Source organism: Silurus meridionalis, chromosome 25 (genome assembly GCF_014805685.1).
Source record: "Silurus meridionalis isolate SWU-2019-XX chromosome 25, ASM1480568v1, whole genome shotgun sequence".
Classification (NCBI taxonomy): Eukaryota; Metazoa; Chordata; class Actinopteri; order Siluriformes; family Siluridae; genus Silurus; species Silurus meridionalis.
This window is the reverse complement of record NC_060908.1, coordinates 11,922,507-11,942,159: the sequence shown is the minus strand read 5'-3', so window position 1 is coordinate 11,942,159 and position 19,653 is coordinate 11,922,507. Positions and strand designations below refer to the sequence as shown.

At 36.1% G+C, this 19,653-nt stretch overlaps 2 protein-coding genes and 1 long non-coding RNA gene across 9 annotated transcripts in view; 1 reads left to right on the top strand and 2 right to left on the bottom strand.

The window, feature by feature from the left end:
* The window catches only part of garnl3 (GTPase activating Rap/RanGAP domain like 3), an 81,790-nt gene extending 74,730 nt beyond the window's left edge, over positions 1-7,060 (top strand). For 3 of the 5 annotated variants that reach the window (XM_046839264.1, XM_046839263.1, XM_046839266.1), the window contains exons 25-31: positions 217-324; positions 761-879; positions 1,203-1,338; positions 1,579-1,638; positions 4,664-4,882; positions 5,063-5,180; positions 6,180-7,060. In XM_046839264.1, coding sequence (XP_046695220.1) covers positions 217-324; positions 761-879; positions 1,203-1,338; positions 1,579-1,638; positions 4,664-4,882; positions 5,063-5,180; positions 6,180-6,330 — 911 coding nt within the window. In that variant the 3' untranslated portion in view covers positions 6,331-7,060. The remainder of the gene's footprint in view (positions 1-216; positions 325-760; positions 880-1,202; positions 1,339-1,578; positions 1,639-4,663; positions 4,883-5,062; positions 5,181-6,179) is intronic. The other 2 variants (XM_046839267.1, XM_046839265.1) reach the window with 1 other exon arrangement.
* Positions 7,061-9,757: 2,697 nt separating this feature from the next.
* LOC124379403 lies at positions 9,758-14,347 on the bottom strand. Of its 2 annotated transcripts, XR_006924419.1 has the most exons (4): positions 13,970-14,347; positions 13,794-13,839; positions 13,581-13,630; positions 9,758-13,500 (listed from the first exon to the last, which is right to left on the bottom strand). It is a non-coding gene; the product is annotated as an uncharacterized LOC124379403 (long non-coding RNA). The 2 variants fall into 2 exon arrangements; XR_006924418.1 differs by having other exon boundaries at positions 13,794-14,347.
* Positions 14,348-14,565: 218 nt separating this feature from the next.
* The window catches only part of zgc:63972 (protein CutA homolog), a 28,406-nt gene continuing 23,318 nt past the window's right edge, over positions 14,566-19,653 (bottom strand). The window contains exons 4-6 of one of the 2 annotated variants that reach the window (XM_046839735.1): positions 14,995-15,040; positions 14,782-14,831; positions 14,566-14,701 (exon numbers count right to left, since the gene is read on the bottom strand). In XM_046839735.1, coding sequence (XP_046695691.1) covers positions 14,599-14,701; positions 14,782-14,831; positions 14,995-15,040 — 199 coding nt within the window. In that variant the 3' untranslated portion in view covers positions 14,566-14,598. Of the gene's footprint in view, positions 14,702-14,781; positions 14,832-14,994; positions 15,041-15,166; positions 15,216-19,653 lie in introns of those variants that run through there. The other variant, XM_046839736.1, reaches the window with a different exon arrangement.

Sequence of the window (19,653 nt, the reverse complement as noted above, 5' to 3'; positions counted from 1 at the left end):
CATTAAAATATTTTTTTATTATGAATTATTTAAAGTAATGAACATCACTTGATTATTTTTAAATCTGTAACCCAATAAAAAAAACGTACAAATTACTGTATCGATATCGACAAAACATTTGAACTTACATCACCTGGACCAGTTAGTGAGTCTGTCAGTATATTCATTTTGAGGTTTTAATGTCCTTTAAGATACCTGCAAATTGTTTGCTTGTAGATCTCTGCGCCTACAAGAAGGTGTGTCCGTTTAATGGGGCCACACCCATGATTCAGCCAAACTCTTCTGATTTTCACTTCAGCTGGAATCAAATGCCTAATGGTATTGGTAAGTGACTGGGTTTTATTAGAATTGTACAATTTTACCAGGTCCGTGCTGTTTTTTTCCCCGCTGTATGTTGTTCTCTAGTATTTGTGTAGATTTATTATGTAAATGTGTAGTGAGGCTTGGCAAGCCTGTGTGTTTGTACTTGTACCTGGTAAGCTTTTATATTCAGTATATAGTGTGTCCATATAGTTTTGGGATTGGTTTATACTAAGTTTATTTAACATGCACTTTAATAAGACCGAGTGTACTAGTGCTTTAGGTAAGATTTGTGTTGCGTGTTAAATTCTGTGTAATACAGATTATACTTTTGTGCTCTGTGTCATGCGATACAATGATGATACTTTCTCGATCAGTGCAAAGTCGCCTTACTTCCTTCAGGACGCATTAATCATAATAATTTGGTGATCTCTTTGTTATGTCACTTCCTGTGTTACAGTGTGCGCATTCCCCTACATTCTGGCCTTCACCACCGACTCCATAGAGATCCGACTGGTGGTAAACGGAAACCTGGTTTACACTGCTGTGGTCCCAGAGCTTTATCTGGTTGCATCTAGGGTGAGTATCATGTTAATGTAAGTTAAAATATGTGATTTAATGAAAATGAAAAAAAAAAATAACTGAGAAAATCGAAATGTCTTAAAATAGGTTTTATGATCGTATTTTTGGTTTACTGCAATTTTATAAAAACAAAAAAAGTACATACATTTTGACTATATTCTAGATATTTAAATAAATAGATTTGTTAAAATGTTTGGTTTGCATTACCTTTGGTGAAATAAATGGTTTATTTAGAGAGGTGATGAGGTTAGTTGCTAATGGCAACATTTTCAAATACTGCTTTATTGATGCCGTTTCCTTTTCTTGTTTTGCTCCTTTAGTCTGACATTTACTTCATATCATCAGCTCCAGTAAACTCTGCCTCCAACTGTAGCTCCAGAGACACCAGTTCCCAGAGTTCACCTCAAACTCCAACAGGCTATGAGATGCCTATTTTCCCCTCACCCCTCGGTGATGGTACGTCTCATTTGAATTTTTTCCTTCTGGAAATCACAGGAACGTTTTTTAAATTTTTTTATACATGAATTTTCATGTTCGTATGTTTTGATGTAATGGACAGTATGTTCTTTATGTACCCATGTCTGCTTTGTGGTGACCAGTGTGTGTTTGCGTGTATTAAAATGGTGTGTTCTTTCTGAGTTTTTAATCTGTGTGGGATGGGTTGGTGTAACGTTTTCTTTCCGTCCCCTGGTCCAGATTGTATTCGGATCCCCTACGGCACCAAGCTTTCCCTCTACATGTCTAAAGATTCTGAAGGTACTGAAGGGACTCCTGCTTTTGCCTGCCATACCCATAATGCCTCACTAACACCCACACACACTTCCGTGGAAGTGTGCCGTGGTCCTGCTCTCATTATTCACAGACACATGCTGACTGGGCTTTAAGCAGCTCTTCAGTAAACACAATGTGGCCATCCCTTCTTTTGGAGAGAGAGAGAGAGAGAGAGAGAGAGAGAGAGAGAGAGAGAGAGAGAGAGAGAGAGAGAAATATTAAGGTGTTTGGTGGCAGGGAAGGGTCACCTCTGGATAAAAGAAGGCCACATTTGCCACTGCATGACTAACAGATTGTTTTGTTACCATGGATACTTTTGTCAACACCCTCTCTCTCTCTCTCTCTCTCTCTCTCTCTCTCTCTCTCTCTAAACCTCTGTCTCTAACTGTCTCAGTAATCGAGACATATTTGGGGGCTGTAACAAAAGTACATCCTGGCACTTTTATCAGCCACATGCAGCTGACATCTCTGCATCATGGGACAAAATTTTATAGCATTTACTGTTCACATTTTACTTATACAGCATTATAAAATACATTTTTCCTGGTTCATGATGCAGAAATACAAGAGGAATATGTTGTATATATAGTATATTATCTACAACATATGTCTTCCGATAGGAATTGGGTCAATAAACTGAAAACATTTTCTATATATTCACTATATATACATGTAACAAACCACAATTTATTAAATGGTAGGATAAATATGTCTCTCTGGCCAAATCGATTGATTAATCGATTGACTGGTTAAAAATGTTTAAAATACTAAATATAAAAACTTTTTCAGTATTGGCCCTGTCCTAACATGTTATGGTTTGTATTTCGTATCGACCCTGTCCTGATATGTGTGATATTTTTGGAGGTCCCTAATGTTTTACCTTAGGAGGATTTTTCTTCGCCTGTGCATGCGTTGTGAAAACAGACATTGCCACATGACCTTGATATTCTCAGGTTCTATATGGAATATTGAAGAATTCAGCACCTCAAATTTTCATAGTTTAAAAGAATATTTGTCCAGAAATGCACAGATCTTGAAACGTCGATGCTCAATAAGTCATCTAGAACCTTCAGTCAACTCCAGAATCAGTGGCACCTTTGTAAAATGTCTTTATATATGCAACTACTAAATAAAATGCATGAATGCACTCATGAATCAGAATTAGGAGCAAATGTAAAGTTTTTTTTGGGGCAACTAAACTAGTACTGGGGGGATGGCGACCTCTGCTGGTAGACTGGGGTATCATTCAGAGTATTGTGGCATTAAATACTTCATGATCCTATTGATATTTTTCTGCAAAGTACCATTCATGAGCCTTGGAGAAATATTGGTCTATTCTCTTTACTAGGAGATAATAAAATACACTTTTTCAGGCAGGTTCAGCTCTGGCTATTTTAAACGTTTTAATTATTGTTTACCAGTGAGTATGGGCATTTTAGGTCAGTTTAACCTTTAGTTAACTTTAGTCTATTTTCATGTGTATATTCTCTAATTCTCCCCTGATAAATGATTAACAAAACTTTGGCTTTGTGCCACCTCATATACTATACATACCCCAGTCAAACCAAAAATCATTCTTTACTGCTCAAAGGTTTTTTCAAAAGAAAAAGGAGCTAATGATTCTGGAGTAATGTTCAAGGTCATGATCTGTTCCTGACCATTTTTTCCCCACCACTTTAGGATGAAGCCCTGTATATATGTGTGTTGTTTTTTTCTTTTTGTGTGTGGTGGTTCCATAAACACGTGCACCTTTGCATGCTTATATTTCTTTTAACTTGCAAAATGATGTCACTATATGACAACACTGTTACAGTACTGCAGGTCAAGCTGTTTTACCTTTTCTGCTAATGTGGTATACATTGATTAATTTTTGTTTTTTTTTAGGTTTTTATACTTGGGGTTCAGTTACAAAGTTAGTAGCTAAATATTAATTTCACTTCCTAAAACGACATAGTAGTAGTGACCTCTAGTGGTAAACAGTGTCATTTTATTCTGATCTTTTGTACAACAGGATAAAAGAAAAATTGTATTTGGGGTGTAGTGTTTATGCAGTGTTAATGTAGCAGACTGATGGCGAATTATGTGCTCGGTAAAGACCTTATAGGGAAAGACCTGGATAAACGCTTGCAGAAGAAACAGGGTTCCTATGCATTTTGGAAAAGTATGAAAAAGTATGGGATTTGATTTGAGTGATTTCCAGGTCTGGATTATTATGGAAAAAAATATTTGTTTCCATACTATTGCTCTATTCGGTTTTCCAAAATATAAAATTAAGTAGTATTCAATATTATTTTATTAAACAAAGGCTGCTTCTACACTAATCCAGATACATTTAAAAATGGCATTTTTGTCTAAACACTTTCGCTTTCAATCGTTTCCCAAAAGTTCATTCCACACTGAAGCACTGACGCTCATCCACAGTCTGAAAACGCTCACATCCCTGTACTGCGCATGAGCAAAATGTCAGACGATTCGACCCGTGTCATTTCCGCCTGGTGTTTATTTACTTTCCGGCTCTTTGAAACGTTCGTTTTAAATTGATTTACTTTGGAGAGCGTTTTCGAAAAGCTGTTTTTGTTGACTAGAAACGCCGTCTTGGTGTGGACAGAAGGCCAAACCGAAGAGAAAAACATGTGTTTATAATCGTATTAAACGTAAAATATGTGTTTTCAAACGTGATTGGTTGTTACGTTGTGAGGCAACAGTAGCGATTGTAACGTAACGTATATTATAGTTTATTATATATTATTATCATTATAGTATTATTATAGTATATTATAATTAAATATGGTCTTAAAAATCTTATACGATATTTGAGGCTAAAAATTTTTTATGAAAAATGTGCAGGAACCCTAAAAAAGGCACCTTGAAGGGAACGCAGTTCACTTCCTACAATTAAACTTTTTGTTTCAATGTTTTTTGTTGAAGTACCAATAAAAGGGAAATGCAGTATCTGATTTTTTGTCTCCTCGAATGAAAGTTTAACTGTGTTGCTTTTGTTTTATTCCAGGCGAAGCTCCCTTCAAACACATCTATAAGATCCCACTCTGTAACCTTGTAGGGCGAAGCATAGAGAGGCCACTTAAATCGCCATTAGTCAGTAAGATGCTCATGGGTGCAGCGCCTGGTGTGATAGGTCCCACCTCCATGATCTCCACCACTCCCTCTCTCTCACTGTCTCGCATGGAGATCAAAGAGATCGCCAGCCGAACAAGGAAAGAACTGCTGGGTAAATGTGTGTGCATGTGTGTGTTTAACAGCCAGAAATTATTTTTTTAACAGACAACCAATTATGCATTTGACCTTATAAATAAGCAGTGAAATGCCTGAGTTGGGAGAATACATGATCAATACATGCTGCATGTGATTCTGACTGGGTACTCAGATTATTTTGGGCTTCTTATTCCAGGTTTAGCTGAAGAACCCAGTAGCAAGTCAGACAGTGGCTCCATGAAACAGAGGAAGACAAGCAGGAAAACAAAGGAGGAGGAGAAAAGGCGACCAGCAGTGATCGCAAGCACTGAGCAGTAAGTTACTTGATCCCTTGATCATTGATGAATCTCAAACAAATCCCTACATGTTCCTTAAATGTCCATTACATATGATTTGTCTCCAATAGTTAAAAGGATGGAGTTCAATCTTTTTTTTTTGTCAGCGAGCCGCCAAATTTTAAGACCCAACAAGGACCAGCTGATTTTGATTGTCATTGTTAAACCCATGGAATTTAAAGGGGGTGTACTTTCTTTTTCACATGACTGTATCCAAAAGCTATGTACTAATGTGGACAAGCAGAGACATAGTTTGGACGCAGCTCAGTGTTTATTTGGGACAATAATAACGCATGCGCATCCGTAGAGCTGATGCTTTCTCCCCACGCTGTAAACTCAACAGTTGTCTGAGGAGGTAAACTTATTTTCCTGTCCAAAACAAAAGCGTCTTGCAAATGGATTTGGCCTGAGTAGTTGGAATCCACCTGTGTGTGAATCAAATGTCCCCTTATTTAAATCTCTTCCTGGATGTTTTAGAAAACATCTTCTCTGAGTGTTTTTATCAGAAATATAAAAACAGTCATATGTCTGTTGAGGAGACATTCTGAGGGACAGCGCATGTGGGACGTTTTGAGGACAAAGTGAGGGAGGCGAGATTGAGATGGTTTGGACATGTGCAGAGGAGGGACATGGGGCATATCGATAGGAGAATGCTGGGGATTGAGCCATAAGGAAGGAGGAAAAGAGGAAGACCAAGGAGGAGGTTTTTGGATGTGGTGAGGGAAGACATGCAGGTAGTTGGTTTAAAAGAGACAGATGTAGAGGACAGGGTGAGTAGAGACGGATGATCCGCTGTGAAAGAGGAAGAAGTTGGGGAGACCTTTTGCAAATCAGTGCAAGCATGTTATGTGCTGCTACTTTTAGTGTGTGTGACGTATAGAAGACTCTGTATAAAACGAGGAGCATGTAATGGGAGTAGAAGCATGCAGCTGTCTACATATTCGAATTGTTCTTAACAATATATGTTTAATCCTCCAGAGTCGGGTTGGAGTGTATTGATGGGGATATTGACATTCAACGACATTGTTCCTCCGGTTCAGAGGCGGAGCCTCCTGAGGGCAGCCCACCCCTGACCAGCACTTTAACACTCTCTACATCCTTCGATGAGGACATCCTGGACCTGAAGTGATGACAATCCCGTAATGTGTCTCTTGCCACCCCTCCTCAATGCCACATGCGCTCTATGTGTTTAGTTCTTTTTTTCTTTCGGATTTTTTTTACTTTTGTATCCGTCCACATCTACACTAGGTGATGTAGAAATGGAACCACAAAGCTTTGCACCTGAGTGAGTTTACAATAACCAGTGTGATATGAAGGTTAAAATGCACTTGTTTGTGTGTGCGTGCGTGCGTGTGTATGTGTGTTTCTGTCTTTTCATTGAGACTCAAGCTGAACTTGGCAACAGTCATAATAATATCAAATATGCTGTAAGGAAAAGAAAAAGTGAATGAGCTCTGGGATAAAAATGCGAGAAACAAAAAAGGCTTCCTCCTGTATGAAGTAAATCGCAGGGCCTCAATCAGGTTTTGATGACACAGAACTTGTCAGATACACTTAATGATAATGTAGCCATGGAAGACTTGGGGTCATAACAAATTTCCAGGTCAAAAGATATGATCCAAAGCATAGCATAGTATCGCAAAGCATCGCAACCAAGCCTGATTGTAAATCTCAAGCATCTAAGTCAGATTATTGATTACAATTTAAATCCTGTGATTTATCTGTCAATTGCACACTGTAATTATTTTAAAGAGTTAAACAAAAATAAAATATCTATACATCTGCACACATTAAGATAAACACATTATTTTATATATACTGTATATACACCGATCAGGCATAACATTATGACTAGTGAAGTGAATAACACTGATTATCTCTTCGTCATGGCACCTGTTAGTGGGTGGATTTATTTATTGGGCAGCAAGTGAACATTTTGTCCTCAAAGTTGACATGTTAGAAGCAGGAAAAATGGGCAAGTGTAAGGATTTAAGCGAGTTCGACAAATTGTGACGGCTAGACGACTGGGTCAGAACTTCTCCAAAACTGCAGTTTTGTAGTGGTCAGTATCAATCTTAAGTGGTCCAAAGAAGGAACAGTGGTAAACTGGCGACAGGGTCATAAGCAGCCGAGGCTCATTGATGCACGTGCAGAGTCAAGGCTGGTCTGTGTGGTCCGATCCAACATACGAGCTCCTGTAGCTCAAACTGCTGAAGAAGTTAATGCTGTTGATGCTCGAAGGGTCAGGACTGTTTTGGCAGCAAAAGGGGGATCAACACAATATTAGGCAGGTGGTCATAATGTTATGCCTGATCATTAACATATTTAATGATGAAACTTGAAAATAAAGTATATAGGTATATTTAATGTTATGAAACACTCAATCTAACAATCTTGGCAAACAGGGCAGAAGTCTCCCACAAGTGCCATTTTCTTGCAACTCCCTGCAAACTGCATTAAATCAGACAGGACATGGATCATATTTCCCATGAGGCAAGTAGTTAGAAACACTTAAAAAAAACAACTACCTATGGCTGTTTCATTAAGTGGACACAAGCTTTGTTTCATTAGCACACGCTCCTCGGCTCTTGTTGCCGGCTATAATATAATACTATGTAAGTGCACTCTTTTAAAAAAAAAGGATTAAAAGGGCTCCTGAACACCTGCATGCCTCCCTTAAATCATATTAAAAACTAAAAAAGGGATTTTGTACACTGAAACACTAGAATTAGGATTTGATATCTTCACAAGACAGTTTACATTAAAAAAAGGGAATAATGTCAGACAAAGGTTTGAATTCACACTGCAGATTACGTTCTACTTAAATAGGCCAAAGAAGGATTAAAGTAATCATGAAATAATAATCTACATGTTTATGTCCTATCTCACACAATGAGAAGGGAGATGGAAACATGGGCATGTAAGATAGGGAGAGACTGGCATCATCTTACGCAAAATGCATGCCCTCGAACCAATTCTTTCTTTCTAATTCCGTATATGCTTCAACAACCATTATCCAACACTAGTAGCAGCCTGACTGAAAAGCAAAATTTTTTTTGCAAATTTCGATCTCCAGTGTATTATAGTTGCACTGCAGTTTTAATGCTCACCCGTGGAACGGAGTGTACGGTGTGGCGACTGACAGACGATGTTTCCAATTTTACATTTTTGTTCTTGTTTGCCTCCCGTCCCTCTGTCGGCTCGTTCCTCGTTGTATTCCGCAGTGGATTTTTGTATTCGAATCAATATTAACTGTTTAGACTGTCGCTGAAACTGTTGCTAATATTGAAATTGAAAAAAACAACAACAAAAAAACAAAGAAAAAAAACAAAAACAAAGAAAAAAACACCAAGTGTCTTAAAAATTGTATTGCCATTGTTTTTAATGCCAAGTACTACTTGTAAATGGTTGTGTTTCAGATGTGGCCTCAAACAAATCTATTATTATTAATATTATTATTATTATTAATATTATTATTATTATGATCATTTGAGCAAGTGCTGTAGATCACTGCTGTAGTTCGTATTGTTCATTGATATTAAATAAATATTTATGAAATTTCACTGGTCAGAATCATTTTTTAGGTTTAATCCCACTGAACCGGCATAATGTATAATTGCTTGTGTGTGTGTGTGTGTGTGTGTGTGTGTGTGTGTGTGTGTGTGTGTGTGTGTATATATATATATATATATATATATATATATATATATATATATATATATATATATACTGCAGCAGCAGTTTTTTTTTTTATTGAAAATAAAAACAAAAACGAACAAATAAACTATAATGTTGACCAAAAAGATTGTTAGAAAGAATTGTAATGAAATGTTTATTTGTTAAACTGTTTTTGATTCTTTCCCTATTATACCCATCATCAGGTCTGCGTTTATATTGATTATGAGTGAATTTATGAATGGGAATAAAAACAAATAGCTCCAAATCTGAAAGGCAATATGTGTAACCACCAATGGAGCTGTAATGTACCTGGCTGGTAGAAGATGAAAGTATTTTACAACCAGTGGTTGGATTATGGCAGCAATTTTTGGTTAACGATCTCTAAATCGAAATTAAGATGCCCTTTCCATGCAAGTGACCTAAACAGAAGTACACATGGATCTTTAATCCTTCTCTCTGAGCTTCCAATGTTGTAACTACAATTAGATGCCAACTCTATAAAGGCATGCAGGGTAGAAAGCATTTTTTTCCCCATTAAACTATAAGCAACTGTTAAATGCTACTGGAACTTCTGTGACCAAATATGTAAATAAGTAAAGCTCAGTGCTGAAGTCGTTGGCAGTAAAATGGATATGGATATGGATATACAGAAAAGATTGTATGTTTGGGTTGAGAATCTGTGATGTGGGCGTGTATTTTCTTTTTTTATTTAATAAGAATGGTCACATTGTTAGAATAAAAAGCATGGAGTATCAGGAGATTTACCTCTATCTCTTCCTCTCTGCCAACAAGCTTAAACTTGGGTCATGGTTGAACTTTGGAACTTCTACCAAAACTTACATCTATTACATCCACTGTGTTTTCTTCATTACTAGTAATTGTGGAGCTGAGTGTGTATATTTATTGTTTAAATTCAGGAAAACAGGAGACAAAATAATTAGCAACAATTGCACTATATCTTTTCTGGAGATATTTTGTTGCAGGCACACACTAGCCAACACAGTCTCATGATTTTTGGTGATACAGCGCTGAACTTCAATCTATTGATTCGTCTTCATGGACACGGATTTCCCTCTTCTTTCATGTCACTCAGCACGGCCGCCTTCGTCTGGCTCCGTCTCCGAAAGCGACGCCAAAGGCTTATGGGTAAATAAAAGGTATTTTTTTTTCCCCCTACTTTTATCAGAGAATAAGTCGGAATATATACGGTTAGGGTAAGGGTGTGGGTTGTACTGTAATAATTGTGTGTCTCTATTTAGCACAGTCTTCTTAATCAACCGGGAGAATCTATTTACTGTATTTTGACTGGAGCTTACTGAATATAAAGCAATAAAAACAAGGATAAAATCTCCTGCTTAAATGTTGAGTAATGGTGCATAAAGTTTATAAAAAAAAAATCAATAAAAAATGGGAAACAAAAACAATACTGCGTCTGTGGGATTCAGGGGCAGAAAGAAAACTTTGGCGGAGACGCCAAAAACAGAAAGCGAGAGAAATTCGTGTCTATGAGCACGAATCAATAGAGAACACGTTGTGACTACAATCTCAAAATGCCGTGAGGCCGAGCTGACTAGCGGCTAAACAAGATTTCACTTGTATCACTACCAGGTTTCCCAAAGACTGCTAGACCACAACACCCTAATGTCAGGTGACCTGATGATGCAAGAAATTCAGAAGAGACCAACAGAACAGAATAGTTATAATAACGTTAACAAAAAGACACAGGATGAACAGCATTTGTATGCAGTCGTGTTCACATATTACACATTATATTCAACACATATTTTCCTGTAATTGACAATATGGTTAGACATACAGTACCAGTTTCCAGCCTGTACAGTATATTGCTAAGTAAGTATATTGCTCATGGTCATTTCAACTGTGTTCTATATCTGACAGTTGCTAACTGTCCTCTTCCTAAAACACTTAAATTAGCACTTTCCAAGATTGTTGTAGTCTGATTTATCTTAAATTTGTAATCATACCAGTGTAGATTTATTCATTGCTAGAGACTCAAAGCACTTTTGTACGTCGCTCTAGACAAAGGCGTTTGCTAAATGCCGCAAATGTAAATCTAAATGTAAATCTGATGTATTTTTGTATCGTGTCATACAAGCCAGAAACTTTGGTATGTTTAAATACAAAGTATGCAGATTTGTATTACATAAAAGATGTTTTGCTACAGTCCGAGGATTAACGTGTGTGCAATATCTTGCCATTAGGAACTTATAGTAATACAACAGAAAAAAAAACGACAGAAAATAAAGGAAACAGAAAGATAGTAAATCAGTTTAGTACAATGATTAACAATTATTCACAAATAAATATGAACATTTATAAATCCCATGCTTTATAAAAAGCAACTGGAGCCACTCATAGGAGACTTCTTAGCTGTTAAGGCACTATAATATCTGCAGGGTGACATTCAGCCCCATTGAATCAAGCTACCCCGTGGTGCATCCTATTGTCTACACTGATCAGAAGTATGACCATAGATGTTTGTCTAAACCCTCTGCCCAAGCAAAGACGATAGTGGAATATCGGTCCTCAAAAGCAGAGATGTTCCTGAGTGATGAGTCCATAAACAGGCACATTGCATTGACCCCTAATATGACTCAATTACAAAGGAAAGGGCTTAAAAAGACCACCGTCTTTCTGGAAACACGTTCAGCAGAATCCACTGCTCTAATCATTGTACCTTCAGCAGAACTGAAGACTGAAATGCATAAAAATATTTACATCTCTGCGATTTACTCATCAGAATTCCTATACTTATATAGTTGGTTTCATGGTAGCATTTTTCTGTGCAACCTGTCTCAGGAACTTCTCTTTCTGTTCACCATGAGGTTGCAAAGTGTGCAAGACATGTGGTTATTTCACAAGGTTCCTGGCTGGGGGCACAAGCTGAACCTTTTGAACTGCAACCCTGTGGTTGCAAGAATATGCATGAAACGCTGAAACACTATTCACTGAATAATGCATGGATGCAAAAACATTTTATATGGACTGTAGTCCTATGTTATTGTAGGAGACATGGTTCATGGTGCTTACAGTAAGTTAAACCCTGCTCTCTAACTTCATGGATCTGTTCATAAGTAACCCTCTTTTTACACAGCATAATAGCAAGAACATTGCCACTCAGCTATTAGCCTATAAAAGTGTTGGCCTAACCATGTATCTTTGATTATAGTCACAAGCTGTTATGCACTCTCTGAAAATCTCCTAGCATGTTTGCAGAGATAAAGTTCATATAAGGACTAAAGTAGGGAAGTTTTATCGCTATTTTTGCTGGACATTTATTTGTTCTCTATCAAAACTCTTGTCAAGATAACTATAGCTGAATAAAGTGGGAAGTTAGTTACATTATAAGTGTTTCTCAGTATGTGTTTTGTTAATTCAGTGTAAAAAAAACGACTGATCACACACTGATGTCATATTGTTACAAGGTCACTTTGAGCAAAGGCAAGTGTATTTTGTTCATATAAACTTTGGTGATTGAAGCAAAAAACAGTCTCAGTAAGATCATGTGCCATTTAACTCTTTTTTTTTTTAAACCCCACCTGACCAGCAGCTAATCAAAGTTCATGATACTCTACATACAGAAATCCAAAAATGTCCTGACCTGTCTTCCTTTAAGACATGTCCTTTCAAATGGCTGTTCATGCCAAGCCACTGGGCAGCTGAAAATGTGAACATTTAAACCTGTTATCTTACAAATATCAGCACTAATCTGCATCCATTTGGTGATGTTTTAATTAGGGCTGTCAATAGATACAAATATTTAATCGCGATTAATCGCATGATCGTCATGAGTTGACTCGTGACAAATCGCTACTTGATCTCACTATTTTTTAAACTGTTTTAAACGTACGTTAAATTAATACTTCTTAAGTTTTTATTACTCTAATCAACATGGGCATAAAGAAATATGGATGCTTTATGCAAATGTATGTTTATTATTAGTGAAACCTGACGCAACACAGAGCATGAAGACAAAATATTCTTGTAAATATGGTGTTTTAAAATACGTAAATCATCAGGAGAGCAAACGGGAATTTGGGTTGTTTTTCACTTGGATTGTTTTAAATGCTGGACGTGTGCATAATGGCGGATTTTGGTTTGGGAATAGGAATATAAGTCTATGAGCAATTAACATAGTAAATAGCAATGTTCTACTAAGAATGTGAACAGCCAAAAAAGATTTTTATGCTTTTTTTTTATATCTGAGTAAAGAAAGGATGTCAGGAATAAATGTGTGTTACGTTGAAGGTTTTAATTTCGCCTCTTTTATACTTATTTATTAATATTTTTAAGAAAAATGGTCAAGAATTTCTGTTTAAGTTAATAAGCATTAACGTGTTTTGACAGCCCTAGTTTTTATTCATCATTGAAATATAACCAGTCCATGTCCCCTTGACAAATATCCCATGAAATAGCACCATCTATAAAAAATAATATATAAATGTTCTGTAGCCAATAGGAACGCGCTTTCATTTGACAACAGGGCGATGATATGGGTCATACATTTGGAACTGCATCATCTATCCATTTCATGTAGGAAAGACTTCCATCTTGAATGGGTAAACTGAGGATTTCTGGAGTTTGGTATGGATGTACGGTTCTAGAGGAACACACAGACTGGCATTAGAAATCTAAATAACATTACTTATTATGTGTTTCAAATAAAGGAATATCACTTACTTTATTAAATCAGTGAGTCGAGGAATCATAGAAGTTCTAGTCCTCACCAGCTAAAAAATGTATATGCAGATATGTTTGTTATATTTTTCAATTTTTACATAATTGTAAACTATTTTGCTTTACATAACTAAAGCAGTAGAACTTTAATGCAGTCTTTGGAATTACTACTATAAAAGCTTATAAAAAATGTTATTAGAATTTTTTTTTACACACCAGCAGGATTTCGGAAGAATCTTGAATCTCCCCTTTCCAGTAATACCTTATAAACAAATATATGTCAATATAATATATAACACAGTCAGTCAATCAGTATACAGTCTTGAGAGGTGTCAAAAACAAGCATTAATAAAAAAATAAAAAAATAAAAAAAATCTTATCCTGACTATTACCAAATAGTCACAAACCACAAAAGTGAAAACACCGATACTTGCAGGATTCCTAATCAAACAAAGGGAAAAAAACATGAAAATATTTCAAGAATATTTTCCTTTCATAAATGTATTTAAAAAGTGCAAACATCTTAAACTTAACGGTAACAACTTAAAAATTCCAAACATTTAGTCGGTTACCACCTGAAAAACTACAAAGTTCGGTGTGAATGTAAACAATGACTTATAAATTGTAAATAAAATAAAATAGCTTGTATAGAAATTAGGATGTGTCTGGAACATTGATGAGGTTGTGCAAGCTTTCACACATACTACTGAAACTTGCAATTCAGGAAGAAGAGGGCAAGACATCTCACCTCAATGTGTGATGTTTTCATGACCACATACTTTATTTCTGTATCTTTGAAAGTTATTTATTAATATTTTTAAGAAAAATGGTCAAGAATTTCTGTTTAAGTTAATAAGCATTAACGTGTTTTGACAGCCCTAGTTTTATTCATCATTGAAATATAACCAGTCCATGTCCCTTGACAAATATCCCATGAAATAGCACCATCTATAAAAATAATATATAAATGTTCTGTAGCCAATAGGAACGCTTTCATTTGACAACAGGGCGATGATATGGGTCATACATTTGGAACTGCATCATCTATCCATTTCATGTAGGAAAGACTTCCATCTTGAATGGGTAAACTGAGGATTTCTGGAGTTTGGTATGGATGTACGGTTCTAGAGGAACACACAGACTGGCATTAGAAATCTAAATAACATTACTTATTATGTGTTTCAAATAAAGGAATATCACTTACTTTATTAAATCAGTGAGTCGAGGAATCATAGAAGTTCTAGTCCTCACCAGCTAAAAAATGTATATGCAGATATGTTTGTTATATTTTTCAATTTTTACATAATTGTAAACTATTTTGCTTTACATAACTAAAGCAGTAGAACTTTAATGCAGTCTTTGGAATTACTACTATAAAAGCTTATAAAAAATGTTATTAGAATTTTTTTTTACACACCAGCAGGATTTCGGAAGAATCTTGAATCTCCCCTTTCCAGTAATACCTTATAAACAAATATATGTCAATATAATATATAACACAGTCAGTCAATCAGTATACAGTCTTGAGAGGTGTCAAAAACAAGCATTAATAAAAAATAAAAAAATTAAAATCTTATCCTGACTATTACCAAATAGTCACAAACCACAAAAGTGAAAACACCGATACTTGCAGGATTCCTAATCAAACAAAGGGAAAAAAACATGAAAATATTTCAAGAATATTTTCCTTTCATAAATGTATTTAAAAAGTGCAAACATCTTAAACTTAACGGTAACAACTTAAAAATTCCAAACATTTAGTCGGTTACCACCTGAAAAACTACAAAGTTCGGTGTGAATGTAAACAATGACTTATAAATTGTAAATAAAATAAAATAGCTTGTATAGAAATTAGGATGTGTCTGGAACATTGATGAGGTTGTGCAAGCTTTCACACATACTACTGAAACTTGCAATTCAGGAAGAAGAGGGCAAGACATCTCACCTCAATGTGTGATGTTTTCATGACCACATACTTTATTTCTGTATCTTTGAAAGTTATAATTATGAAGATGAGTGATATATTGTAGCTGAGGCTGAGAAAATCTATTGGAGCCTAATTAACCCTCTGTGCTAACACTGAGGCATTGAATTTTCAGTATTTGTAGTGTTTCTGGTTTTATTTTTGTAAAGCTCCTATTTAGTATTTGAAAAAAAAAAGTTTGAGCACCACTAATGGTTTAAAACTGCATAACGGTTATATTAGGTTACGTATATTTGGATTGCAAAAAAGATATAGACAAAATCTCCTAATCTGCTTCTGAGATTTTCACATACAACAAGCTCTAAAGGAGAGACTGGAGTAAAATAAACTAAGACATCCACTGATTAGCAGTGGCTATTTGGTTATTTTCTTTACCAAAGCCTAAATCTTAGCTCCACCTAGCCTGGTCTTTGTTCATAATCTCTCTCATTACGTGCATTTCTACCTACTGAAATACTGAAGGTTTTTCGATTTCCTAACATTCTGTGTAAACCAGTAGTGGGCCATCAGGGCCAATAAGGCCTTCTCTGCTGGCCTAAACTGTATCAGATGGTGGGAGAACGCACTAGTCAGAGCTCGCAAGCCTCATCTGTACCAAACTGCACAAGCTCAAATATATTTGTATGAATTTAATAGCTGTTTTTTTATGAAAAAGGTGGACATCATAAAGTCAAGTCAAGAAGCTTTTATTATCATTTCAACCATATATAGCTGACGCATTACAAAGTGTAATGAAACAACTTCCTCCTGAACCCTGGTGCTACATACAACAACAATCACAGAAAACACAAGGCTAAGGACTAGTAAGTGTCCTCGCCACATAAAGTGCATCGTGTGCAACCTGGTGCAAACAACAGAGGAAAATTCAAAACAGTTTAGGTTTTCCATGAACCAAACACAGCGTTTTCTTTCCTGTAGAATTTGCACAAAAACACACAATTTGCCTTCATTTCAAATCCCCAATAAAACCATAATGCACAAAATAAATGCACAAAAATACACAAAAAAAACCAGGGGTCATTTCATGAGCTCAATATTGATGCTTCTGCTAGAGACAATGTATGCAGGTGGTGCAGTTGTGGCTACAATGAAAGATGACTTGTTGAATTATTTTCATTGGGTCTCTTGCTTTACTAATGACAATCATTTTCGCTGCATGAGATATCTGTATGTGATGCAACGCTCTGTTATCCACCATGCCCAGGTTAAAGACACTGATGTCACATTAGCTCAGTGGTTAAGATATTGGACTTATTGATTGCAACGGCTGTGGCTTTAAACTGTTGTGAACATTTGGGCCCTTCAGCATGGCCCTTAACCCTCAACTGATCAGTTGTATAAAATATATAACTTTAAATCACTTTGATTAATTTCAGCAAAGGGCAGGTCCAGACTATTCTGTCAGGAAACAGTCAGGAAAAGGGCTCCTCGTCCTCTGCGGAGACTAGAACGACCAGAAAAACTCAGGGACAGAGCCACATTATCAGGAAAGGCCAGGGACGGGGCAAAGACCTTGGCGAAGCTCAGAGGGGAAGCGACGTTCTTGGTGGGGCTTGGCGGAGCAAAGCTGGAGCTCCAAGACAAGCCTGGTCAGGGGAAGGGCAGGGGCAAGGCCAGAACCGACGAGAAAGATAATCTGACACCAGATAGATTTATTCATATAAATATCTTGCGGCATATGTGAAAAATTAGAAGATGGCCATCTACTGAGTGTGCGCCGTGACATTGAAAGTGCGCAGTGCAACACCAGAAGTGCACGGAAAACCCGGAAGATTGCGCCACAAACCCTGAAAGTTAAGAGCTTTTGTTAAATGCCATAAATGTATCTAAATCGAATGTCTGATATGAGCATTAACTGAATACTGTATTTGTGTAATGAAGAACCTACAGGAAATGCAGTTTATTGAATATACACCATGAGGCCAAAGATATGGCTTCACCTATCGTTTATGTATAAGTTCTTGAACATCCTGTTTCATAAACGTGAAGTGCTAAGTGCTACGTAAGTTTTGCCACAATGTTAGAAGCATAAAATTACCCTTAACTAAGTCTTTCTCTTTCTCCTCCACCCCCAAAGAACTTTTTCTTTTTTATTAAATATTGCCAAAATAATAATAGCAATAATAATAATAAATCCAAATACTGTACACACAAATAAAATAAAATAAGACCGAATAAGAACAGTGCTAAAACGGCAAGGTGCCGGTCCCGGACAAAAGTAAGGGTTAAAATAATTACACATAATTAAAAATTAGGAAGTAAGTAAGTAATTAACTAGGTAAATATGTATTGTGATGACGGGCCTCCACCTCAGGTACCAAAAGGGACAAGTGTGCCAATCGCAGCAACTGAGGAGGTGTGGCGTCCTTACAAGACACAGCTGGTGGCCCCTCACTGTCTTCAAGCCCAGCGATGCTTTTAAAAGGCAGCCGGGAGGACAGTTAGGTGGAAAATGAAAATACTTAATATATTGAATGGATTCTGTGTATATTGAATAAAAAGTCTAAATATATTGATTGAATATATTAAATGAAACCTGACATCATCACGGCACAGCCACCATCTTGTACTTTAGGCAGAATGAGTGAGCATTTTTGCAATTTTAAGAAATAAAGAGATGGTTAACACATTGGTAAATGCATGTGAACTTGCAAGAATAGCGAGATATAAACTCGCAAATGTGAGAAAAAATTCTGACTACACCCACATACAGTATTATGGCATGCCGTTGTGGAGATTATTCTTGAGAGTATTAAATTTTAAATGAGTTCTGAATATATTAAATGTAATACATTTGCCAAATAAAATATGCGGATCACAAATCAGAATTTCATACTGGATCGGTTTACCAACGACTGGCACAGGAATTGTTAGCCAACAGGGTACCGGTGGAAATTGGGCTACTGTTGGCCGAAGAAGGAGAAAGAGAGGAGGAAGGCGTTTACAGAGACAGCAGGAAAAGGAGGAGTGTAGGAGAGTGGAGGTTTGGGTTGGCAATTTAAATGTTGGAACTATGACTGGTAAAGGGAGAGAGTTAGTTGATATGATGGAGCAGAGTAAGGTAGATATGTTGTGTGTTCAGGAGACCAAGTGGTAAGGCCAGGAACATTGAAAGTGGGTTTAAACTGTTCTATCATGGTGTTTTATATATATATATATATATATATATATATATATATATATATATATATATATATATATATATATAAAATAAGATACTGTCAGGGCACCACCAGCCACGCCTCCTTTCAAAGCTCTAACTCTCCCTCAGCCTCTCCCTGCTCTAAATCAAGACCCGGGTTCGATCCCCGGTCAGGGATAAATGGGGAGGGTTGTGTTAGGAAGGGCATCCAGCGTAAAAACGTGCCAAATCAAACATGCAGATGGTCCGCTGTGGCGACCCCTAATGGGAGAAGCCGAAAGAAAGTTATATATATATATATATATATATATATATATATATATGTACTTATCTATCAAGATAAGTTAACTTTATTAATCCCGAAAAAAATTCTTAGGACAGACACTGCTCCAAGCAAAAAGATTATAAACACGTAATGGTACTAACAATATTGTACATTATAGTTCAAGAAAATATTGCACATGACAGTGAACATTATATTGTTTCATTATATAGCACATACTTTTATATAATATATTATACATGATATGATATTGCACTATATATTTAAATAATATTGCACATGAACATATAAAAGACATTATACATGATAGTGTAAAGTGATTATACATATATATATATATATATATATATATATATATATATATATATATATATATATATATATATATATATATATATATATATACTGTACACACACACACACACACACACACACACACACACACACACGCACCCCACACTATTTATACTATAATATATAAATTATATAATTATAGTGAGTAAAATGTATAATGATTGTAATATTGTAATAATCATAATGTAATAAGTGAAATGTGATAAAAATTCTCTAATTCTCTAAGTTTCTAGAGGAGAATTAATTTTTCTCTCTCTTACTTTCTGTGTGTCTCTATCATTCTTTTTCTATAGCGGATGATGAAGTATTTCTC